This window comes from Trichomycterus rosablanca, chromosome 3 (assembly GCF_030014385.1).
Source record: "Trichomycterus rosablanca isolate fTriRos1 chromosome 3, fTriRos1.hap1, whole genome shotgun sequence".
Lineage (NCBI taxonomy): Eukaryota > Metazoa > Chordata > Actinopteri > Siluriformes > Trichomycteridae > Trichomycterus > Trichomycterus rosablanca.
The window spans coordinates 5784962-5811834 of NC_085990.1; the positions used below are offsets into that span (position 1 = coordinate 5784962).

Genomic DNA, 26873 nt, shown 5'->3' on the forward strand with positions numbered 1-26873 from the left:
AGGGGGGTAGCGAGAGAGAGGGGAGAGAGGACAGGGTAAGTTCGGAGAGAAGGAAAAGAGACAGAAACTCTCCGAACCTCGTCTCCAGCGACTTTACCTATGTAAGGTCCTGGAAGGAAAAGAAGCAAAGCTTGGCATGAGAACTAACTCCGCTAAATGAATTTTAATTCCTGCCCTGCTTCACCTCCTCCAGTTTCTCTCCCTCTCTCTCTCTCTCTGGCACGGACTGAACAAACCTCCACTCCACTCCGGAGGTTCCAAGGAAGTTTCTGTGAGTGTTTCTTTCTGTATATCTCTGGTTTATCTCAGCACATGGGTGTATTTGGGTATGTAGAAAGTGTGTATATCTAAAAACTTCTGACGTACTTGCAGGGAAAAAAACTTTGCTGGTGTTTATAAAGAAAAGTTTTGATGTTCACAGAGAGACGATAAATCTTAATGGTATTTTTGGAAGTAGATGTGTCCTTGTTTTTTAATCAATATTGCAGGGAAATATTGCAGAGTGTCCGTTCGGCTGTAGTTTGTAATCATTCTGTCTGTTCCGAGCTGTTTGTAACTCAGGCTTATTTTATGCACAGCTACACAAGCTTCCATTAGAAAATAGAATCTGTCCAGTGTAATAAATTAATGCTTTTTTAATGTGTCGCTTTTGTCTGTCATTCCATTAGTCTCACAGCTTGCTTTCTTTTAAAGCACTGCAAGTATGTTGTGGTACATCCTGCTGTATCAGATTTTTAAAAGCAGGCCCTTGTCATCTTTTAATGAAGTCTGTCTCGTCTTGTTTTTTGAAGGGACGAAAAAAGCCAATCAGACAACATTGCTCATACCTGCTCTGCGGGAGGAAACATCACTGTACACCCCACTTTATAATCTTCCTCCTTCCATCTGTCCATCATGACCTTGCTGGCCTCTGAGAGGTCGCTGCTCATTCGGAACAAATTTCGCTCAGGTAAGGGGCTAAAGTCAGAGTTCAGATTGATCTTGCATTGGTGAGAATATACACGTGTGTGTGTGTGTCTGTGTGTGTGAGGTTTGAGTTTTGGCTGCAGATTGTTGTGTATTACGTAGCAGAGCTTTGATGGGGGTTGTGAGTGCTGTGCATCTATGTCCAACATAGGAATAAGACAGTAATAATGTATTATTGACCAATTTGTAAAGTAACGTGCAATTTTACATTGATACACTATACACATACAAAAGTATGTGGACACACAACCATAAGTTTGTTGCACATTCTATTCCTAAATCATGGGCATTAATATGGAGTTGGTATAACCACCCTAAACAACCCTAAATCTGAGGAATTAAGAATGCCTTTATTTCTCATTTATACATGTACACAAGTACAGTACAGTGAAATCCTTGTTTTGCATATCCCAGCTGTTTGGAAGCTGGGGTCAGAGCAGAGGGTCAGTCATTGTACGACGCCCCAGGGTTAAGGGCCTTGCTTAAGGGCCCAACAGTGGCTGCACAGCAGAGGCTGATTTGAACTGAATATTTTTCAATGAATAGCCCAAAGCTCTACCCACTAGGCTACCACTGTCCTAGAAGCCTTGTCAAAGCCTTGCACAGGATTTAGACATTTGTCTGAAATAATTAATGCCCATTCAACAAAGCATTTGTGAGGTCAAACCAGGCCTCCAGATTCCACACAAAGCTTGTAAAATCATGTCTTTATGGATATTGCTTTGTGCACAGGGGCATAGTCATGCTGGAAAGGGCTTTCCCCAAACTGTTGTCACAATGGTAAACATAACAGTATGTAATTTATTTGATACAACTGATTTTTATACAACTGCAAGCAATGGGTGTGGCAGAAACATCCAGACTCAGTATTTTCTATCTTTTCTGATTTTCTACCATATTAAAATGCTTTATTGAACAAAAGCAATATTATGTTGTTGCTAGGGGATAATATTGATAAGTTCTATGTGGTCATTCAGCTGTTCATTCAGCGTCTCAATTCCTTGCTAGTGATTATGATCGATCACAGCTGACAATTTTTCTGTGCCTTTATATATTTATAATGCTGGTTTATTTGCATGATCAAAAAGCACATGGAACAGTGGTCTTTTCCAAACATCAGAAAGAAAACCTAAAATTTCACTTTGTGCTGAGTGGAAATTTATCTGTACAGTCAGATGTAATCTAAGCATCAGTAAAACAGGACTGCCATGAATTAAACACGGTGGTGAAGCTGGCCACAGTCAAGCAAGCAGTAAATCGATATGGTTTTAGAGGTTGAGAGAGAAGCCCAGGTTCAGATCTGAATAACTAAACTGCCTTAAGAAATTCTCTAACTTAAATCTAATTGAGATTTTTTTGAGGTATGAATTTTGCAGTTTCCCAGTGACAAATTAGCAGTGTATCCAATTTAAAACATACAAACATAACTTTTGTTAGCAGTTGTAAAAATTTGGTGCAACCATTATTAGGCAATTACTTTTTTAAGGGTTATTAAATAAATTTTTCTTAAGTAATGAAATTATGTTTTACAAAAAATGTAATGTTTAAGTTAACTGAGCTTTGTGTAACATCATCTTTTGTTTAATAATCCAAAGTTATTAATTGTGAAGATTGGCAATAACAGACAATCAGAATTGGGCAGTTACTTTTTAATTTGATTATTATTCCAATCCTGGGTGTTTTGGAGTGTCAGGTTAAAGGAAAATCAATTTTAATTAATTGAATGCAATGGTTATAACAACATGTGAAGTTTAAAAACCTTGGGAAAAAAATGGGAAATCAATCAATCAATCAATCAATCAGCGGTAAAATACGCTAGCGCACCAGAGTTGGGGTTTCGAATACATCGTATCGAATCTCAGCTCTGACTTCTGACTGGGCTGGGCGGCTGCATGAACAACGATTGGCTGTTGTTCAGGGTTAGGGGTAAAAAATTGGATCATAGGTCCTCATAACTGGTGCAACTGCGGCCCCTGCTGGCTAACTGATGGCGCCTGCACAGGGCTGAGGAATAATGCTGATGGGGGTGTGGCCCTCCGTACACAGTGCCCGTCGGTGTATGAACTCGATTCGTGCAGGTGAAAAATGCAGTCTGTACTGACTGGAGTCAGTTGAGAGGCGTCCTCAGTCAGCGGTGAAGGGTCGAATCAGTATAGAGGACGCAATCAGGGTCATTGGACATGACTAGATTAGGGGAGAAAATTGGGGGGTGGGGGAGTGGGGAAATCAATCAACCAATCAATCAGTTAATCGTTATAACTCTTTATAATGATTATAATCAACTGATCAAAAGGTTTAAACATGTATAACCCCTTAAAACTGAGATGAATTTTGCACGCTGTTAAGGCATAGTAATTAAGAACCTTAATTTATTCCTAACTGTGTATTTAAACCTTTGAGAAGATTAATTCCACCACTGATTATAAAGCTCAGCAGAAAAGTTTTCTAATCAGCAGTGCTTTAAAAACCAAAAGAAACATCTTGTGTAACATCATGCATGTCTAAAAGTATCTAATCAGTATGATATTGTGTATATTTATGAGCGTGACATATTTCTGAATCAGTCATGATAAACACTAATATTAAAGGATCCAGTCACCACTAGGAGCATCCCATCCCAAATTAACCCTTTGTAATTGCTTATCATGGTATGTTCCACTAATCTGTGCTTCACAGTAAAATAAACAGTAAAAGTTAAGAGGCGTTTAGTATCAAACAGACCTAACAATGTGAGTTTTTACAACTAATTAGCTAATAATTGCAAAATTAATGAGTTCAATCAAACAGCAAACAACATGAAATCCATTATGATGGTACAAATATTCAGATTCAGCCACATATTTAGTTTTTATTTGTATTTTTAATTTAAATATTTTTTACAAGTAATTTCTGACATACTGATTTATTCTGGGTGATGTTTAGAATAGTATTAAATGAATTAAATTGAGGTGGATGTACTAGTACATACTATTGTTTGTTATATTATTTTATAATATTTTATTATATTATATATTACTTATATTATATGTATATTAATAATAATAATAATAATAATAATAAATAACTGAGGAATTAATTTAAGTATTTACTTTTAAATTAAAATAATTTCTGAATTACAAGGTATTAAATAATAAAAAGTACTTCAGGTCTGCCCCCCCCCCCCCCCCCCTCCCTTCCCACGGCCCTAATTGGATAAGCGGTTAAGAAAGTGAGTGAGTAAACTTCAGGTCTATGCCTTTCTTCCACCATTTAAACAAAAAGGAATTTGTTCTTCAAATTTTATTACAAATTACACATTTAATGTATTGAGCAATGGCTTTACAGCAGTGGTAGCTCAGTGGTTAAGGTACTGGACTAGAAATCAGAATGTTGTCAGTTCAAGCCCCATGACCTCCAGGTAACCACTGTTGGATAGCTGAGAAAGGCCTTTAACCCTTAATTACTAGAATTGTATGCAGTCACAGTTTGGACAAAAGTGTCTGCTGAATGTCACAAATGTAAATGTTTACTAAGTAGTGATTCTGATTACATATCAATGCAGTTATAAGCAGTTGTAAAGCTATGGATTAGTCTAGGATACAAAACTTGTGGAAAGCGTTGTACTTGATAGACACAGCCACAGCTATGACTGTATTTGGTGGTACTGCTTGTAGCTGTTAACAGTGCTGTAATGGATTCATTACTCACAGAAACAGATGATTAAACAGGAAGCAGGGCGTGGTAATATGAAGTGCTTTAATTTCCTCTGTATTGTTTTCAGTGCTGCTGTGTCATTGATCTTTGGCACATAGTTTTTCTCTCCATCTTCATGTGTTTTCTAATGAGAACTAGCTGCACTATTCCTAATGTATGAAGATTTATGCATTGGATCTGATCTTTACTATATGAAATATTAAAAAGAAATATATTAAAAACCTGGGTCTGTCCTAAATATTAGTAAAAGATAATAGCAGCAATAAATTCCTGACAAACGATCTTCTATTTATTATTTTACTTTTCTTATGCTACATATAGATATTACAATATTCTACAATACTACTACTAATAATTTACACTACATAATTGTTAGTGTACACAAATAACCAACAACAATTACAAACCATGTATTGTTAACAACTGCTATATTTATTTTTTTATCTTTACACTTTATGTACATTATTTTATTGATACATTTGATTCTATTGAACATACCAGTACGTATGTACCCTGATGGACCCTGAGATCTTTGGGTGTTTTGTGTTGTTCAACAACAGACACTCTCACCCAGGTGACCCAGCCGAGGTTAAAACATGCCACGACTTGTGTCCAAGTAGGACATTCAGTCCATCGTGTGCCCCTCCTTATCCACAACCATTTAGCTGTCTTTGGGGTGTCCTTGATGGCTTTTTTTGCTCTACCACTGATACCAAGCAACGTAAAAGCCTCAAAACCAAACCCCGTACAACCAACTTCAATGGTCTGTGGCAGATCTGTATATTTGGCTCTCATGGCTTCCTTTGGCTCTGCCAAGGAATAGTCAGTTCCAGCATTACCATCTGTCTCAGTGATTCAGACATCAAGATAATATCTTGAGGTTGGACCTCATGCTGTCTGCCCACTTTCAGTTGCCAGTCATTTGCTGTTACGTAGGTATTGGCTTACCTTTCTCTCAAAGCTTTCTGCCGTAAAAAGTGGGACTTCATACACCAGCAGAGGCCACAAAAATTGTGGTAAAATAGCATGCTGATCTGTGTACTGCTGCTCCAGCTCACATCTTGTGTGTTGGATAGAGGCGGTGTCCCTCAGGGAGCAGTTAAAGGTCTTGATCAGTCTGGCTTTTCAGATATGGTGGGAATCAGTGTGCCTTCCAAAGAGAAGTGGAACCTGTCAGCTAGCTATTCTTTCTCTAGCGCCAGAGACCTTGATTTGGAGGGCTTGAAGCACATTCATTCACAGGTCATGAGTCTCTCTAGGCCCCGGAGAATCCATCTTTAAACAGGCAGTGATGTAGCTGTCACTGTCAAGCCCTGAAGGGGCTGTCGAATGCCAGACTGGGTGATTGGTCCTCTGCACTTGACTTATGCTGATTTCACTAACTTGGCTATTGGCAAATTGTGCATCCAGCTATTATCCCTGTTTTCAGTATGACATGGTGGCTGCAGTGGCCTGAACCTGCTGTAATAGTCCAGGATTAGATCCCTGATCTTATCCTGGACATGATGTAATTCCAGTGTTAGCTTCACAGGCTAATGAGGTATGTAAGCATTAGAAAGGTCTATCTACGCTACAACAAGGTCTACCTTTTTTCTTGGTCTATCTGAGCACTTGAGTCACCATTTCTGTGTGCTTAGCACAGCCAGACACCTTGGGAATTCCTCTTTCTGGACAGAGGTGTCAGTGTAGGAAGTTCTTAGGAGGAACTCTGTCAAGTGGTTTTAGTCATTTACTGTATATGTGAGACCAACACCAAGAAGTATTTTTGTACATAATTGTAACTGGCAGATAATTTTCATACATTTAATAGTGCCCAACAGGTCCTTTAAATACCACATTCCTTTATGGATGTACGTATGTCTGCCATGCTAGAGCGCCAGCTGAGCTATAAAAACTGGACTGTGGAGCTCTGAAGCTGCATGACGTGAAACAAAATTGCAAGCACAGATGCACCTTTGTTATGGCACATGAAGGTCCATATTGAATATCCCCAATATACCCCAGTATACCATGAGCTATCAGGGACTGTTTTGGGCTACATGCAGTTGTCATATACAGGTGTGACCCAAAATATTGGTACCCTTTTAAAAAATCTCTAAATTAAGTAGAACATAAACTTAACTAAGTTTGAGGATCTGGATTAGATAAGCACTCACAGAGGACACTTCAGAACAGTCTAATGTTTTTAATCCTTAGGTGCGTTTTGATATGTGTTTTTGTCATAATCCTGCTAAAAGAACCATAACCTGAGACCGAGGCACAGCTGATATTTTTGTCTCCACAACGTCTCAGCTGTCTGACATTATGTTCAGCACAGTTTCAAATCACACAGTGCCTGAAGCAGCAAAGCAACCTCAAAACATTACTGAGCCTCCTCCATGGTTTACATTTAGTATGGTGTTCTTTTTTTTTAAAGTAGTGCCCTGTAAACAAACTCTACATTTTGTCTCATCTATCCAAAATAATTCTCCTGTTAGGACTGTGATTTGTTAGTATTTTGTTCAATCTAATGTAGTATTTTTGTATCTTGCCTGTAGAAGTAGAGTTCTTCTTGGTCTTCTACCATGGAGCTTATTTTCATTCAGAATAAACATTTATTTTATGAGTATTATGAAGGTCATCGTGGTTGTGTTTTTATGTTGTTCTTTGTTCTTTTTCAACCACTGGAATAATCTGTCTGCTGAATTCGGGCCAAGTTTTTCTCCCGCAACCACAACCAGTGATGTTGGCTACGGTCCCGCAGGCTTTCGACTTTTTAATAATATTAGCTATTGTGATCACAGGAACACAGAGAGATGGTTCTGATTCCTTTATACTGAGCATGCTTGCCTATTTTTCTCATCTGCTCTCTGCTTTTACTTTTGTTTGCCATATTTAATATGATACTCACAGCATACAACAGCAGGATGAGTAAATGTCTATTTTTAAGACTGGCTACACAAGTGATTGTGAGGTTAACATTACATATAGAACTAAATTAATCAGAACAGTTGGTAAATAATTAATAATAACAGAAACAATACATTTTTTATTTTTGCAACTTTCAAATGATTTCAATAATTTGATTAAAGCTTTATTAATGTTTTAGAATAAGCAATAATTCATCATTTTGTTTTTGTTCCAGCACAAAGACCCATATATGGGGCAGTGGTAGCCTAGTGGGTAGAGCTGTAGGTTATCAACTGGAAGTTTGTGGGTTTAAATCCTGGCTCTGCCATGCTGTAACTGTTTGGCCCTTGAGAAAGGCCCTTAACCCTTTTGGCTCCAGTAGTGTCGTACAATGGCTGACCCAGCTTCCAATATGTGGAAACATTTTATTGTACTGTATATGAGAATATGTATATATGACAAATAAATGCATTCCATCTACCGTAGATGGTGATGATGATGACTTTGGTTGCACGGTGACTCGGTGGGTAGCACTGTCACCTCACAGCAAAAAGGTCTTGGGTTTAATTCCCAGGTGGAGCGGATTTCCGGATCCTTTCTTTGTGGAGTCTGCATGGTCTCCCACTGTCTGTGAATGGTGGTTCATTATAATAAACAGCAAAGCTACCAATATTTTTGGCCACATCTGTAGTAGATATCAGGATGATTACCAGATCTAGAACATGCTCCTAAAAAGTGTATCGTCTAAGCTGGGAGAAACCAGTTGTTGCTGTTGCTATGCTGATTATAATGACACTATAGTAAAGTATTTTATAGCATGAGTATTGCAGTAAACCTGAGATCTATCCTGCTGTATTCACTAACAGAAAACCTCATAAACAGACTATTTTACATATTTTACTAGACTTAATCCACTTCAGTGACTTCAGGGACTTTAAGGATTCCACAGCTCTGTGGTTTAATAAAATAAAACATTTAAAAATCATTCCAGGACAATCGAATCAATTGGCTTTTTTTTTTTTTTCATTTTACTTACATGTTTTAACTCTGTATTGTGGTCAGGGCCCCTGGAATCTTTGGGTTCAAGGCAGTGGCAAACACCAGACAGGACGCTAATCCATCACATCCCTCCCCATCCTCCCCAGACATAACCAATCAATTGCACCGCAGGGCTATGAAACCTGGATCCCATCGGTAGTGAACTAGTGTAATTTAATGTAAATGTAATGTAAATGCAAATGTAAATGTAATTTAGTGCTGCACCACCCAAGCTGGTTATTTCTGAAAAAAAAACATTCGGTCACTTGGTTTATACCATTTTACTTTTTCTAGAAAACAGTTATAGTGACGTTTTAGCGACTGACCCTTTTATCTGAGTGTTAATGTTTTGTAGGTCATTGAGACACATTTGCTAGTTTACTGATGTACTCATTACAACAGGTGTAGAAACATTAGATGGGGTTTCCTACACTCTGCTGTTGTTACTAAACGAGTTTTAATATGCATGTGTTTGGTCATATTTGTGTTTTTAATAGACCAACATGCTTTAAAAATGCCAACAGCAGATCTGTACACAAACAGAAGCAACTATTGCTAATGCAGGGGCTACTTCATGTCAAAGTGACTGGGTTAACTCTACTGTAATTCAATTACAGTGTGAAAAGAATATCAAACCGCCTGTAGATTCTATATTTATGTTCTAGAAAAGTGAAAAGAGGAAGAAATTACTTTGCAAAACTGACTGAGAGAGAGAGAGAGAGAGGAACAGCTGACAGGAGGATGGGGTGACAGAAATAGATATACTGAGGGATAAATAGTTACCCCCGCCTGGTTTCTCCCCTTCATCCTGCTCTTCTATGTGTGTGTGTGTGTGTGTGTGTATAAAGTTGGAAAGAATGCATGACAGGTACAATGTTCCTGAATGTGATTGTTCCTAGAACAAGGTGAATGAGCAGCGTGTGCCTGATGTCAAACACATTTATGATCACACAAAAAGATGAATGATTCAATGTGCTTACAAACGCACTGCATACTGTACTGTACATACACCGATCAGCCATAACATTAAAACCACCTCCTTGTTTCTACACTCACTGTCCATTTTATCAGCTCCACTTACCTTATAGAAGCACTTTGTTCTGTAATGGTCAGGACCCCCACAGGACCACCACAGAGCAGGTATTATTTAGGTGGTGGGTCATTCTCAGCACTGCAGTGACACTGACATGGTGGTGGTGTGTTAGTGTGTGTTGTGCTTGTATGAGTGAATCAGACACAGCAGCGCTGATGGAGTTTTTAAACACCTCACTGTCACTGCTGGACTGAGAATAGTCCACCAACCAAAAAGAATCAGCCAACGGCGCCCCGTGGGCAGCGTCCTGTGACCACTGATGAAGGTCTAGAGGATGACCAACTCAAACAGCAGCAATAGATGAGCGATCGTCTCTGACTTTACATCTACAAGGTGGACCAACTAGGTAGGAGTGTCTAATAGAGTGGACAGTGAGTGGACTTTAATTCTGAATGCTGAACCTTTGTGGTGTGAGCGAGGCCTGCAGTTCCATAGATGTTCATGTTGGGTTCTTTAGTGACCTCTGGAGTCTTTAATGTGCTCATGAAGAAGTCTGTTTAAAAGTCGGTACAGTTGAGTTAAAAGTCAATATGGCAGGCAGTAATCAAGCTTGGGTCTGAGTGAACCTAGTTATCGGTTTATTTGCTGATTTTGGGTCGCAACAGCAGATCAGACTTGTTTTGATTCCGGATTCCCTCCCTGACACAACCCTTCTTAATTTATCTGGGCTTGGGACCCGCACAGAGAGTGCACTAACTAATCCATCTCCCAGTGGCTAGGCTGTTCAGCTCTCCGCCCCTAGACATAGCCAGTCATGTCTGTGTAGATGCCAGATCGGCCGATAGCACCTCTATGATTCAAACCCTGGATCTCAGCAATAGTTGGCTAACGTATTTGTATAAGTAAATGACTTTTTCACACGGGGCCAGTTGGTGTTGGATAATTTTTTTCTCTTTAATAAATAAATAATTTTGTTTTTACATGTGTTTTTTTGTCTTATGTTAAATTCTCTTTAGAGATCTGAAGCAATAGTGACAAATATGGAAAAATTTAAGTCAGGAAGGAACAAACACTTAGAATTGACCACTGTTTTCAAATCAGATACCCAAAGTAATGGCAAAATAACATGTATTTACAAAATAATGCTTCGTTGGTCACAAATGAATTCATAACTGGTGCCAATAACTTAATTTATATCAAGTTTAACTGAAAATCTATAGAGCCAGCACTTACAGTGGCTAAATCAGCATCTTTGTATTCTAGAAACTGTTCAATATTATTTTGCCCCGTCATGTTCTTTTTAAAATGTATTTATATGTAAAAACTACAATGAAGTTGATAAATTGATCAGTAAAAACACTGTGAACCTTTTGTTTTTACTTTTGTCTGTTAAATAAAGGTTCAGGATAATTAACAAATCACAGCTTCTTCTTTTTTGCTGTATTTTCCAAAATGTCCCAACTGTTATTGAAATGGGGTTTGTATTAATGTGCGGTTCATTAGTTTGATTGATTAGTTGGATTAAAAGTGTTAGAATTTTAGTACAGTCATTGTTTTGTTTTTCAGTTCTACAGCTGAGAATACAGAACCGCAGACAACAGAAAGAGCTAAATGCTACCGCTGGTGAGTGTTAGTCATGTGATCCTTACTACAATATAACTGTGACTGAGTGAAAATAAACTCAGTAATTCTCAGTAAATACGAGGGATCTTTAAAAGTTTCCGCACTTTTATATTTTGGTTGGAAACGGTGAGGGTGGGAGGAGTAGTAATCAGTCGTGTCTGAGAGACTGAGAGACGCTTATAGTCTGGATTTAGCACCATCTGATTTCCAGCTTTTTGGACGCTTAAAGAAGCTTTAAGGGGAAGAAGATTTTCATGTGATGATGATGTAAAAACAGCGGTGAATCAGTGGTTACACGCTCAACCAAAAACATTTTGGCATTAAAAAGTTGTATGACGCTGGAAAAAATGCATCGGAAGCTGACGATGTAGAGAAGTGATGTTATTTGTTGTTGAAATTCTTAATAAATAGTTTAAAAGTGCAGAATCTTTTTAAGGAACCCTCATATTTTTTCATATTTCTTTCATTGGGAGATTAATTGAGTTTTTGTAGTCCTTCTGCTCATGATGTTAATGACTAATTTTGTTTGTACATTTACTCTTATGTTGCAGCAGGTGTGAATGCCTCCTGCTCCGACAAAGTAGGGGAGAAAGAGGCCAACAGTGCAGTGGTGAGTACTGAATGAGAAATATCTAGTACAAGTGATAATGTTAATAAAGAATCTGCATCTGTAAGTACAATCATGTAACTTGGAGTAAATTCCAAATACAGAATACATTTGACTGGTAGTTATGTAGGTTCAGGTTATTTTCTTTATTAATCATCATTATGGTTAAAGAGGACTATGTAAAGTGGACTAAATGGTTAGATTAGGAGGGACCAACCTGAACATGTTAACCAGAAAAAAAACATTTAAGCATCTAAATAGACATACATACTACATGAAATTCTAAAAAATAAATGAGACGTCAGCTATGAGCCGTTGCAGACCATGTTTAAGCATGTTGTTATATCTCACCTGAAATGGCCAGGTTCACACATGTGCTTACTTCCTTTTCAGCAATGCCAGATACAAAGATATTGTGAAACTGAATATGATTAACATTATTATGCTGATTAAATGATTTGTAATAAGATACACTGAATTATTTCTACAGAACATGCAAAATAAAAGAATTTTTTTGGCCCACACTTTATGATCACTAAAAAACCCCATACATACAGTATGGAGGTGTGAGCGTAGTGATATGGGGTTGCTTCTCTGCAATATGTACTGGTTATGCCCCAGTACGTTTTGCAGAGAAGCAACCCCATATCATTATGCGCACACCTCCTTAGTGCGTGTATGTTTTTTTTTTGTGATTATAAAGTGGGAGCCAAAATTCTGAGACCAATAAAGAACATAAAGTTAAAAAATAAAGACATTTAACCTCATCAGCCAAGAAATGAAATCTGGGCTTTTCAACAATACAACAATCTCAAACATGAAGCCAAAAATAACTTGAAAATTCTTGAAGTCTTGCAAATAGATTTTTAGCCCTTTCATTATACAGTATATATATACACTATATGGTCAAAAGTATTAGGACACCTGACCATGAACTTTTTAGATGTCCCATTTCAAAAATGAATGCTATAAATACAGAGTGACGTCTGTGTGATATTTTCAGCTATAAGGCTTCTCACAAGACTTTGAATGTATGTCTGTGGGAATTTGTGCCCATTCAGTCAAAATAGCATTTGTATGGCGGAGCACTGATGTTGGTCAAGAAAGCTTCAATTAATGTTCCAGTTCATCCCAAAGCTGTTCAGTAGGACTGGGGTCTATGCAAGCCATTAGAGTTTGTTTAAACCGAGCTTACCTTTATAAATTCTGCTTTGGGCGGCATGGTGGCTCGGTGGGTAGAACTGTCGCCTCACAGCACGAAGGTCCTGGGTTCGATAGCCAGGTGGGGCGGTCCAGGTCCTTTCTGTGCGAAGTTTGCATGTTCTCCCCATGTCTGTGTGGGTTTCCTCCAGGAGCTCCGGTTTCCTCCCACAGTCCAAAAACATGCAGTCAGGTTAATTGGAGACACTGAATTGCCCTATAGGTGAATAAGTGTGTGTGTGTGTGGCTGAAGCCAATTATTTAAAAGGGTGTCCCAGTACCTTATATAGGGTTTTATATTGTGTAGTGTATTTTAACCTGAATTATTCAAATTATTTTACAATGTTTTTGACATTCTGAAATGAAATTATATGTGCTTATTAATCACAGTTCAATACATGAAAGGTTTCCTTAAAAACCATTAATGTTACTCGTAACTTGCACATTTACAGCTACAGTGTAGTGGTAGCTATAAGCAGAGATTTCTGTGCTCGCATTAGTTGAATACATGACTATGTAAGTGTGTTAGGCTATGACAGTGTGTGTTGGTGTTGATGGTTGGCATGACGGGGTTGTTTCTTCGATACAGCACCAGACAGTGGATGGCTCCTCTCTGAAGTCGCCCCCTAGTGCTCTGACTGCTGAAACTGCACAAGGTGATTCATGACGGGTTTGGAAGTAGTTTTTTTTATCACCCCGGAGATATTTGTGACAAACGTTCCTCCAGAGCTCTACTATAGAAGTGTTTATGTGTCTTTGTGTTATATATCTGATATATCCTTTGGATGATGCTTATCTAGAAGTATGTGACATATGTATGAATGATTTGAGTAACAGTACCATACATCCCAATACTTCATACTCCTTTTACTGCCTTTTATACATAGAGTCCTGCCGATTGAACCTTTTTTCTCTATTTTTTATAGACAGGGCTACTTGTGGTGCTCAGAGACAGAAAAAAGCTCGTCTGACTGAGAATGTTAGTGAGAAGATCCCAAGGCAACCTGGATCTCTTGAGCTTGTCCAGAAACAGATTATACCAATAGAAAACAGTAAGTGGAAATTCAGGGCTGTGGGGGCAGCACTGTGGCTTGGTGGTCGCCTTACAGCAATAACGTCCTGAGTTCGATTCCCAGGTGGAGTGGTTCCGGTCTTTTCTGGATATTATATTATACACAGGACAATAATCAACATACTGTACCTGTTAAACACCTTTAATCCCAAACATGGTGACACTGATGGCCCTCTTTCCCCTCTCTGTCTTCCTCTCATACTTTTAGCCCCCGTTTCCTTCACCTTACCCTCAGATGTCTTTGAAGACGACATCTTATCTTGCTCCTCTGCGTCTCCCGAGCAACTCGGGAACCACCAATCCCCCAGCTTCTCCTCATCACCGGGGCTGAGCAGTGACCAATTACTAAGTGATGGGTCACCTGTTTCCACGCCCATCAACCACAGCCCAAGCAGCATTCAGGTAAATGAGGTTATAGACTTAAGTTACATTCATGAGCAAATTAAATAAACCATATACACAAAAGTGTGGACACAACTCACACAATTATTGAATTATGGTGGTTTAGCCACACTCATTCCTAACAGGTCTGGAAAATCTTTTATAACCCCAATTCCAAAAAGTTGGGACAGTAGGAAAAATGTAAATGGAAACTGATAGCATTCATTCATTCATTCATTTATTCAATGTCTGTATTACCACCGCTTTATCTTGTTCAGAGTCAAGGTGGGTTTGATTCACTGGGTGAAAAATAGGAAACACCCAGACAGGTCACCAGTCCATCACAGGACAAAAACAGCCAGCAATTATTTGCTATATAGATATTTATTATTTAATATTAATATTTAATATTTTGATTGATCAGTTTGATTATTTTTTGTATATACATGAACGTTCTACATTTTACAATTGCAGCATGTTTCAGTGAAGTTTGAAAAGGGGTTTGTTTACCTCTGTGTTACTTCATCGTACTTTTTTACACCATTAAAAAGTGGCTTGGCACATAGTGACATCCAGTTCTTGTTTCTGCACTATCCCTTTTCTATCCACTGTCTCCACTGTGGGGCTTTTTGTGTTTTTTGGGGAACAGCAGACAGCAAAAACGTCACTTTACAACCACAACAAGTGACCTACAAAAAGAATGAGAAACAGTAGCTGGGGTAAAGTTCAGCTCCTGGGGGACAGGACTAAAATTAGAAAAAAGCCACTCATCAATAAGAAGCATAAAAGAGCCACACTGAGGTTTGCAACAGACAGAAGAGGACTGGAATAAGATCATCACTGATGAGTCCAGTGTTCAGCTTGGCTTAAAACCTGGTTGTCTAATGATTATATGGAGACCAGAAGATTTGGTAAAGGATTGGTGATTACCTGATGTGCTTTACCAACTCTGAAACCAGGCAGATTTGTCTTTGTGTTGGATACATGAACCACATTAAACCACCAACTCTGATCTTAAGATGTTGAATTAGAGCCACCAGTTCAGCTCGGTCTCCAGACCTGAACCCTATAAAAAGCTTCTGCACTTTTAAAGCTGAGCTGTTTAGGTTTTTGTGCCAAGAGTGGCATTACGTCACCCAACAGCATGTGTGAGAGAGAAACTGATATAAAACTTTCATCCCAGCTTCCAAGGAAGACAGAACTTTATTAGGTACACCTACTATCTGGCACATCCATGTGTTGATTATTTTATAAACTACACCTACTGTAAAGATGAACTCACAGGCTATACAGTTACTGACTGTTGTCCATCTGTTCTTTTCTTGCACATTTTGTTACCTCCCAGTAGCCAATTTATCTAAACCAGAGATCAGATTTTATTTTAGTGGTGAACCATTCTCAGCACTGCACTGCAGCTAATATTAAAAAAACATAGGAACCAGATTGGTGTATCTAATAAAGTGCTCAGTGAATTCATGCTGCTCTTTTTATTTATTATAGTTAAATAAACTACTGCAAGGGTTTCAACCTTATTGCAGGCAATAAAACTTTACTTTATTCTTTTTTATTATTTTTATTACTTAAACTCTTCAAGTTTTTGGAAGACTGTAACCCTTGGTCACTTATGTTTAACAAGAATTAGTTTCTCCACAAGAGGAACCTTTAAACACAGTGTACATGTACAGGGTGTCCATAAAGTCTGGACACACAGGCAAAATGCATATTTTCTATAAATTTCAATACATTTTTCAACAACATTTTATTTAATTAGAAAATTAATTAATAACATCTTCAATGTGTTTTCCACTATTTGTGATGCAATATGTGTGTGTGTGTATTTTAGTAAACATATAGTTAGATATAGTTAGTGATATTTTCTATGTGTCCAGACTTTTGGGACACCCTGTATACTTAATTGAACAAAAGTGTTTTTTAAATAAATACATTAATGTTAAACCCATTAAATTCAAGTGATCAGTCCATTAGGAATTTATTTACACTGATCAGCCATAACATTAAAACCACCTCCTTGTTTCTACGCTCACTGTCCATTTTATCAGCTCCTTCTTACCATATAGAAGCACTTTGTAGTTCTACAATTACTGACTGTAGTCCATCTGTTTCTCTGCATACCTTTTTTAGCTTGCTTTCACCCTGTTCTTTAATGGTCAGGACCCCCACAGAGCAGGTATTATTTGGGTGGTGGATCTTTCTCAGCACTGCAGTGACACTGACATGGTGGTGGTGTGTTAGTGTGTGTTGTGCTGGTATGAGTGGATCAGACACGGCAGCACTGCTGGAGTTTCTAATTACCGTGTCCACTCTATTAGACACTCCTACCTAGTTGGTCCACCTTGTAGATGTAAAGTCAGAGACGATCGCTCATCTATTGCTTCTGTTTGAGTTGGTCATCTTTGAGATCTTCATGAGTGGTCACAGGACGCTGCCCATGGGGTGCTGTTGGCTGGATATTTTTGGTTGGTGGACTATTCTCAGTCCAGCAGTGACAGTGAGGTGTTTAAAAACTCCAGCAGCGCTGCTGTGTCTGATCCACTCATACCAGCAGAACACACACTGCAGTGTCACTGCAGTGCTGAGAATGATCCACCACCTAAATAATACCTGCTTTGTGGTGGTCCTGTGGGGGTCCTGACCATTGAAGAACAGCATGAAAGGGGGCTAACAAAGCATCCAGAGAAACATATGGACTACAGTCAGTAATTGTAGATTTTCAAAGTGCTTCTACATGGTGAGTGGAGCTGATAAAATGGACAGTGAGTTTAGAAACAAGGAGGTAGTTTTAATGTTATGGCTGATCGGTGTATATAACATGACAATGTCACAGACCCCCACTTTGAGAACCACTGCATTACTACATTACACCACGTCAAGAATAGCATGACTTTATTTAGTACAGTGTATTTAGTAAGCAGCCATGAATAGTTTTTAAAGAGATCTTTCCAACTCTGTGCAACAACTGTGCAAATGCTACAAACACACAGTAATTATTGTTATTTACATGACATTTACTGCAGCCTCATTTTATCTAATCTTCTCCATTCTGGTGAAATAAAGCACATTTCTTTATGTTAGTAAAGAATGATGTAAATCATGTCTGACAAAATAATTTTAGTCAGCACTTATTTGTATTCAGTAGACGTCAGAAAGACCACCGGACCCTACCACAGTAGAAAAAAAACCCTGAAAACTGAAACCAAATAACAGCTTTAAATCTCTTTCTGTCCATCTAACAGCAGTGCAGCTCAGCCGTGTTCACACCATCCGAAGGCATCAATGAATCAGTCACCGTGACGACTGCAGGGTCGAACTCCACAGCAATGACTGGGAGACCCAAAGGGATGTACACGCCCTCTCAGACATCACTGCTGCCAAAGGTACAAATCACTACATCATGACTTGGGCTGACATGAAATGCTTGAATGCACTTGGTTTACATTATAACTAGAAACACTGTAAATGTTTACGGTCATCAAACCAACCGATGTTGGCAGCAGCTTAATAACATACACAGTACCCTCCATGATTATCCTGATTATTCCCCTGTATCTCATTCATCAATTAAACAAGGCCCTCTTGGACAAGATCTTATTTGACTTAGCACATTGGTGTATGAAACAGGAGACCCAAAATGAGTGCTAACAGGGTTAGTATGTTTAAAACTCCCAACAACACTGCTGCACTCGTACCAGAACAACACACACACTACCATGTCATCATCATGTCATCATCATGTCATCATCATGTCTTTGTAGTGCTGAGAATAGGCCATAAACCAAATAGCATCTTGTCACTTTAAGTTCTGTTTGGGTTCATTTTGATTGATAATTGGGATACAGGGGGGTGACGAGGTCTACAGAGTTTGCCTGTATTATTATTATTATTATTATTATTATTGGTATTATTATTTTTATTGTTGGTATTATTATTTTTATTGTTGGTTTATTATTATTACTATTTTTATTATTATTATTATTATTACCATTATTATTATTATTATTATTGGTATTATTATTATCATTATTGATAGTATTATTATTGATGTTATTTTTATTATTGGTATTATTATTATTTTTTTTATTTTGCTTTCTTCTTTTCTTTCGGTACCATCTGTCAGACAGCTCAGCCCCCAACACCACCCACTCATTCCATTCTGGGGGGTTCCTTACCCTCGCCTCGCCCTCCAAGGCCACGGAAGCCCCGCGAATGCAAGCCTAAAATGAGGAAGCTGAAGTACCACCAGTACATACCACCAGACCAACGGGGAAGCAACGGAGGGCCTTCTGGGAACAATTCCCAAAAGAACAGCGCCTCCCAGGTTCAGCCTATCGATCCAGCATACTCCCGCCTGGTGCACCAGCAGCAGGTTTTCCTACAACTGCAGATCCTTAACCAGCAACAACAGCTCACAGTGACAACCAGGTACTTTATTATGCACACTGTGGTACTTTAATAAACCAGAACAGAGAATATTAAACGTTGGCTGGAATGAAAGCCAAGCTAGGAAAAACACAGAGGGTTGCAGGTTTGAATCCATGAAATATTTCTGGTATCTGGCTGAGCTTTGGTTTTCTAAAAACGATATACTGTATTTTTAAGGTTAACTATCCTTGAGTTTCATTCTGGTAAGATTTTATTTGAAATAAAGACTTTCCAGGTAGATTTTGAAGTTTTATCATTCTTCATGACCAGTGCAGTTTAAGAATGTCGTCATTGTTAAAGCTCCACAGCTATTGATCATTTAATCAAATCTTTACATTTTAAAGAATAACAAGGCCCCCAAAAAGTTAATTGAATAAATTATTCTTTCTTTCTTTATTAGGATTTTAACGTCATGTTTTACACACTTTGGATACATTCATGACAGAAATGATTCATCAGTTCACAAGTTTAATGTCAAACACAGGCAATTTTGTATCTCATATTCACCTCACTGTACTGTGGGAGGAAACCGGAGTCCCCGGAGGAAACCCACACAGACCCGGGGAGAACATGCAAACACCCCACAGAAAGGACCCAGACCGACCCACCTGGGGATCGAACCCAGGACCTTCTTGCTGTGAGGCGACACTGTTACCCACTGAGCTACTGTGGCGCCTGAGTTAGTTATTTTAATAGACATTACTGGTCACCTACTGTTAGTTTATAACAACATATGAGATTAATATAATATAGTAATGCATAATAATGCATTGGTGGGTGGGTAGCAAAAAGGTCCTGGGTTTGATCTAAGGCAGAGCTGTCTCTGTCCTTTCTTTGTAGAGTTTGCATGTTCTCCCCTGTGTCCTTGTGGGTTTCCTGTGGGTGCTCTGGTTTCCTTTCACAAGTCTAAAGACATGCAGTCAGGCCAGTTTAAAGTACTAAAATTGCCCTAGGTGTGTGTGTGTGTGTGTGTGTGTGCCCTGTGATAAATTGGCGACCTGTCCAGGAAGTTTCCAACCTTTTGTCCAATGAATCAGACCCCCTGAATCCTGACCAGGATAAAGCGGTGGTAAAGCAGACAATAAATGAATGAATGAATAGTAATATAATAATGAATAATGATATTGGGTGCCAAATTAAACAAATTAAGAGAATCTAGGATATAAAATCAGTAATATTTTGGCCCCTGTATTATAGCTGTGCTGTATCTTGAAAACTAAACACTACCATGTATTTTGAGAGCAAAAAAAGAAAAAAAAAAGTGTTTTTAGGATAGAAAACTCATACTTCTTCTTCTTCTTCCTCTGCCTTTGTCCTGTTCAGTTGTGGGGTCGGCTTGTACTGAATTCCTTTAACCTCTACCAGTTTATAAGGTTCTATAAGTGTAAAGACATTCACACAGTCTGCAAATAATTACATCCTCTTTTTCATCCCCAGTGAGGACCAGGCAGTGAGGTTTTCTGGGGCTGGGCTTCAGCCTGCTCCCCCAGCAACAAACCCCACCCTCCTGAAAGCAAGCTCCCCTCAAAAGCTAGAATTACTGCCCCCAAACCTTGATGATCTAACGGTAAGAATCTCAATACTACTTTCATGAATGCAAAAATACTGCATTTGTTCCTGTGTCATTAACCCTTCTGCATGCGACTGCTTGTTCCAGGTGTCCGAACTCCGACAGCAGTTACGTAAACGTGGACTCACGGTGTCCGGCACCAAACCTGCTCTATTAGAGAGACTCCGGCCCTTCCAAATGCCCCGCCCTCAGCTAACACCTGCCCCTTTCTGCCTGATAGAAGGAACCATAAACCCATCTCCCCCACCCAGCCACAGCCCCACTAATGCAGACTCGTCCTCCAGCCCATCACACATTTACATCCAGTCGTCAGAAATACTGGAACAAGGCTTGGTCGGTGCTACCTATCTGACCCCCTCCCCTTCTTCTGCCGGTTCAAGTCCAAACCTGCAAGCGTCCTCACCTCCAGTGCCCTCTGGTGCCTTTTGGAGGACGGAGCAGGCAGCAGAGGAGCTGAGCGTGGAGCTGGAGATGAGGGAGAGGATTAGGAGCAGACCCCGAGAGAAAAAACAGAGTGAAGTAAGACAGGTAAAACAGACCTTTGGCTTCCTTAGTGCAGACATAATCTAGAAAACTGTAAAAGCTTGTTGAAAACCTGAGCTGTGTTTCTGGGTCACACAGGACTCACTGCTACCCAGACCAGGATATGTAAACTTTATATTTACCTGTATTACAGCCACGTGGTTCCTTACATCCCTTCCTGCAACAGGATCCTGGATGTTCCAGAGGAAAACCAGAAACAGAGAAACAGGAAATGCTGTTCACACCAGCTGTATGTCCAAAAAACCTTCATTACCAAATATATTAATCAATCTCAGAGCTTACCAGCGTTGTGTAAACACCTCACATAGAATTAAAAGTGACATCTTTTCCCTCCACATGCTGCATCAGCAGGTCTTCTCCTGTCCGCCGTGTGATAATATTGCTCAGGATTTTGAGCTCCCCATGCAAATCACAGCCAGTCCCGAACAAGCTCCGCCGCCCGCTGAACGCAGTCTGGAGGAACTACTGCAGGAGGCCATTCAGAAAGTACAGGTGTGTGTGAAAGACAGTAAAATGTCCTTGAAATGATCTTTTCTTTAAAGAGTGGAGCAGTCTATTTAGTTGTCTATTTGACCCACACCCAAGAAACTCCAGTGGCCCAAAGGCCGACCCCACTGATCAACTTGCCAAGATTACATGCCAGGCCTTCTTGTCCAAGAGGCCAACAGTAAGGGTCTGATAATAATAATAATAATAAATAGTGCCCTACTAAATTCACTGGAAAATGTGCTTAGTCATGGACCTCGAAGCTACAATACAGGATTGAATGTAAACCTAGAATATCTTAAAAACTAAAAACTACCCCCCCCCCGCGTCCACAGAACTAGTTGGGAGTTTTCCAACCTCAGTTACCTGAATTGTGTTTTTAGCTGCTTTACACTTCGACGTCTTGGACATTTTGACTATGTGATTGCTAACTGAATTGCTGTAGGATTGTTAGGACCGCCTCAAATTAACCAGTAAACATGAGGAACTTGAATGCTACGTGAATGAAAAATGTTAAATCGCTAAACACAAACCTTTCACCTTTCACTGACGTAAATAGGTAGGGCCTTTATAATAATAATAATAAAAATAATAATAATAAATAATAATAATAATAATAAATAATAATAATAAATTAGAATAAATAATAATAATAATTAGAATAAATAATTATAATAATAAATACTACTACTACTACTACTAATAATAATAATACAAATAAATAATAACAAAAAATAATAATAAATAATTATAATAATAATAATAATAATAATAATTAATACTAATAAATAATTATAATAATAATAATTATAATAATAATAATAATATATGGTGAGACATGAAGCAGATGTGAAAGCATCTGTTTCCACTGTTTCTTATTTTCTGAAGTCAGTATTTTAAAATATTCAGTGTATCTGCTCTTGTAGCCCGGGGCTTTTGTTTTAGTGTGTCCTGCTATCTTACTTAACACCACTGCAGCATCTGCTAATCTTACCTGCAAGTCAAACACACCAGCGCAGTGCTCATAGCATTCTTACTCCATGTCATCTTGTTGATAATAGCTGTCAGTGTGTTTTCTGATGGTGGGACTGGTGGGACAGCTTCAGTTTTGCTCTTTTGTTGTGTTTGGTTTGGTCACTTCACAAATGATCTAAGATCTTAAATGATCTAAAACTGACATTATTTCCCTGTAGTGTACATAAATATTAACAACCCGTTTTGGTTGCCTGTTAATTAAAATTGTTAAAGAGTAATCATGGGTATAATCACTCTAGGGTATTAAACAGCACGTCATACTGTGTCCAAATGCGATAAGACAGAAAGATATTGAAATATACCTGGAAAGAATTACTAATATATTTGAAAGCTTTTGGACTTCAGTGAACCACAGTGGGGGTCCGAGTCCTTTCTGTGCAGAGTTTGCATGTTCTCCCCGTGTCTGCGTGGGTTTCCTGCTGGAGCTCCGGTTTCCTCCCACAGTCCAAAAACATGCAGTCAGGTTAACTGGAGACACTGAATTGCCCTATAGGTGAATGGGTGACCCTAATTGGATAAGCAGTTAAGAAAGCAAGTGAGTGGGTGAACCACAGTGAGAGCAACCAGATAAAATAATGGCTAGATGACTTGGTTATTGTATTTTAGGTTGGTCTGAAAACCTAGTAAACTGCCATAGTAGATCGGACTCTAATAGACAGATTATTTAGCTGCACTAAATAGCAATTACGTCACTGCAGTTTCTGTTTACTAAGCTATCACAGTTAGCCTCAGGCCATTCAAACCAACGGGCTGAGGCGATACAACCCACTTGCACACCAGCTAACGTCTCCCTCTGTGTACCAAAAAGGTTAAATTGTCACTGACGAGCCCAAATTTGCAAATAAATGACACTTGTTCACCTTTATACAAATTATAAATCAATGAAATTGTATTTACATTTAAAAAGAACTCTGTTTGTTGCTTCGCCATATTTGTACGTTTTTATGAGAACAGTCGTGCCGCACTGAATGCTGGGATTGCCTTCTCCGCTACGGAAGTGTTGGATGCTTCTTTGTTATTTAGTCGGATTATTGCTTAGAATTAAGGCACCTCATTAGTCAAATTAATATATATATATATATATGGACAATGGACAATGTCTCAAAGCAACTTTACAGAATCCAGGACCAACAGACCAAAAACTCCTATTGAGTAAGCCGAGGGTGACAGTGGCATGGAAAAACTCCCTTAAAATCACAGGAAGAAACCTTGAGAGGAAGCAGACTCAGCAGGGACCCAAAAGATACTTTACATAAATAGGATTTACACAAATCTTACATACACAAAATTAAATTGAACTGAAAGTTATAACTAGCACAAAATAATAATAATTGGAATTTTTTAATGTTCAGTCCAATCTGTGATAAAGTACGTTGTAAGTTCTGGACATTTTTGGTGCAAACACGCCAGACTCCATCCCATCTAGCAGGAGCAGCATTGTTGGCACTGCAGTCTTGACTTGCAGTCTTTAACCTCGAGAGGGTAAACAGGTTTCAGTCAGAACCACCTCGGGGTAAAACAACAGAAGATTACAACAAAGTTACAATGTGAAATCGTTAAGAGTAAAATGTCAGTTTTACAGAGAGTAGCTTTAAACTCCGGCACCCCTAATTATTACAGCATAACTTAAAGGGAGAGCGAGCAGGTAACAAGGTCATGAACCCCCAAGCTCTGCGTCTTTGTCTATATATATATATATATATATATATATATATATATATATATATATATAATTTTTATAATTTTTATTATTATTATTATTATTATTATTTTTTTTTTTTTTTTTTGAAAAGACTAATCAAAAGCCTGGGTAAATAAATATGTTTTCAATCTAGACTTGAACATAGAGACTGTGTCTGTGTCCTGGACAGAGGCAGGGAGATTATTTATTGTGGATATAAGTTGTGGAGCAGTAGGCAGCATTTTAAAGTATGTCCGAATTTAGACATGCCTTCTTCTTGGGAAACGTAGGATAACATATAATGCGTCTATGTAGAGAGATCACAAGGTTTTCAGACAGATCTTTTGTATTATAACTGAGGTAACCAAGGTAGGAGTAAGGGTGCTTGGCCTGTAGGGTTAATAACTGCTTTTCATATTTTCTGGACCGTGTTATTTCAGATGGACCCACATGAATCCATTGATGACATTTTAGAAGATCCTGTTACCTATTCTGGTAAGTCCCAAAATCACAATTGCTGTTTTTGAAAAAGATATTTTTATTAGATATATTCCTGACATCTACTGTCATGTTTCATTTTCTTTAGATAATGCTCCTGTTACCTCAGATCTTCAGTCGTCCATCAGCACCCTGACAGGTTCCTCTCCAACCCCACCACCCGACCAATTACCACCCACCAACTTGAAAGATGAAACTGGCCTGTCATCTCCTCTTTGCTCCTCACTCCTGCTGGAGCTCCCACCCTCCCCTGCCTGTACTCCCACCCTTAATCCCAGCCCTGTTTGTCCTCCTCCACCGCCTCCCGTTTGCACCACTTTTCCTCTAAGATCTTCCACCAGGAAGAGGAGGTCTGCGGTGCCTGCGTTTGACGCTGCTGATTGGCTGGAATCCCTGACCTCCGGCCTGCACCCTCTCACGCCTCCGGCTGCACCGTTCGTGGAGAGCGACTTCAGCCTGGATTCAGACCTGAACATAAACCGGGTGCTCGACCTGATGGTGGAGCAGTGGTGAGGGCTATCAGTGCGGTGTGTGTGTTCACGTGTGCGTAATGCTTCATGGGTAATTACCTGCTGTTTAAATGGTGACCCCTGAAGAGGTGACCCCTTATTCTGTCATCTGTCCCTTCCTTTACCATCCATCCATCTCTGTCCGCTGATGTGACCAAAATGATTCTGACTGGTGTCGACAACGACTCTCTGCTCCACGCAACGTCGGGAGAGAGAGGGCGTGCGAGGCCGAGCGAGTGAGTGAGTAAATGAGAGTGAGAGAGTGAGTGAGACTGAGAGTGAGCACACATACGCATGTATTTATTAAACAAAACAATTCCTGCAGATATATACCCCCTCCCTCAGTGCCAGACAAACTGTCGGCATGGGGCGAGCACGCGTGTCTGCGGGGGCCCGAGCAAGCTGGGCCGCTGTACGCAGGGAAGTGAATGCGCTCCCTGTGTTTGTACGCTTTTCGCCGCTGCTTATTTTATGTGTTAGCGTTCGCGCACATTCGCTGAGATGTTATTTATCTACATCGTGAGGAAGTCGCCTCAGGCGCCCGAATGCACTGGTTTCCGTCTGTGTGTGCTGTACAGTTTCTTTCCAGATTAAACAAAAGATTCTTCTTTATGTTTTATAATGTAGGCATTAAAACAGCCTTAATCATTTAAGTGGTGGTTTATAGTCCTCCAGAGGCAGATTTAAAAGGTTTTTACATATAGTGAAGTGCAAATGTTTGCACACATCATAGTTATTGAAAAGACAACAGGGAAATGTGCATCTTTTTACAACTTACACTGATCAGCCATAACATTAAAACCACCTCCTTGTTTCTACACTCACTGTCAATTTTATCAGCTCCACTTACCATATAGAAGCACTACTTTTTTAACCTCCTTTTACTCTGTTCTTCAACGGTCAGGACCCCCACAGGACCACCACAGAGCAGATATTTTTTAAGTGGTGGATCATTCTCAGCACTGCAGTGACACTGACATGGTGTTGCTGTGTTAGTGTGTGTTGTGCTGGTGGATGATGAGTGGATCAGACACAGCAGCGCTGCTGGAGTTTTTAAATACCGTGTCCACTCACTGTCCTCTCTTTTAGACACTCCTACCTAGTTGGTCCACCTTGTAGATGTAAAGTCAGAGACGATCGCTCATCTGTTGCTGCTGTTTGAGTCGGTCATCTTCTAGACCTTCATGAGTGGTCACAGGACGCTGCCCACGGGGCACTGTTGGCTGGATATTTTTGGTTGGTGGACTATTCTCAGTCCAGCAGTGACAGTGAGGTGTTTAAAAACTCCAGCACAACTCATACCAGCACAACACACACTAACACACCACCACCATGTCAGTGTCACAGCAGTGCTGAGAATCATCCACCACCCAAATAATACCTGCTCTGTGGTGGTCCTGTGGGGGTCCTGACCATTGAAGAACAGCATGAAAGGGGGCTAACAAAGCATGCAGAGAAACAGATGGTAATTGTAATTGTAGAACTACAAAGTGCTTCTATATGGTAAGTGGAGCTGATAAAATGGACAGTGAGTGTAGAAACAAGGAGGTGGTCATAATGTTATAGCTGATTGGTGTATATACAGAAAGAATAATATGTTAAAATATAA

At 39.3% G+C, this 26873-nt stretch overlaps 1 protein-coding gene across 2 annotated transcripts; it reads left to right on the top strand.

Annotated features, from left to right (window-relative positions):
* On the top strand, window positions 1–25970 carry si:dkeyp-69b9.3 (myocardin). 2 transcript variants are annotated; one of them, XM_062991753.1, is made up of 15 exons: window positions 1–271; window positions 792–949; window positions 11186–11242; window positions 11794–11852; window positions 13639–13705; window positions 13976–14101; window positions 14330–14523; window positions 17757–17897; window positions 18638–18942; window positions 20380–20509; window positions 20600–21040; window positions 21189–21284; window positions 21404–21547; window positions 24698–24752; window positions 24844–25970. In XM_062991753.1, exons 2-15 carry the CDS (start codon window positions 895–897, stop codon window positions 25266–25268), a joined length of 2295 nt encoding a protein of 764 aa, XP_062847823.1. In that variant the 5' UTR covers window positions 1–271; window positions 792–894; the 3' UTR covers window positions 25269–25970. The 2 variants fall into 2 exon arrangements, with proteins under 2 accessions (XP_062847823.1, XP_062847824.1); XM_062991754.1 differs by having other exon boundaries at window positions 21407–21547.
* The last annotated feature ends 903 nt before the right edge of the window (window positions 25971–26873 follow it).

Excerpts from the sequence above, each read along its gene's own strand:
- si:dkeyp-69b9.3 (XM_062991753.1), top strand. The coding sequence starts at position 895 with ATGACCTTGCTGGCCTCTGAGAGGTCGCTGCTCATTCGGAACAAATTT. Across the intron at positions 11,853-13,638 it reads AAGAGGCCAACAGTGCAGTG|CACCAGACAGTGGATGGCTC; the intron begins GTGAGTACTGAA and ends TCTTCGATACAG. Across the intron at positions 14,102-14,329 it reads GATTATACCAATAGAAAACA|CCCCCGTTTCCTTCACCTTA; the intron begins GTAAGTGGAAAT and ends TCATACTTTTAG.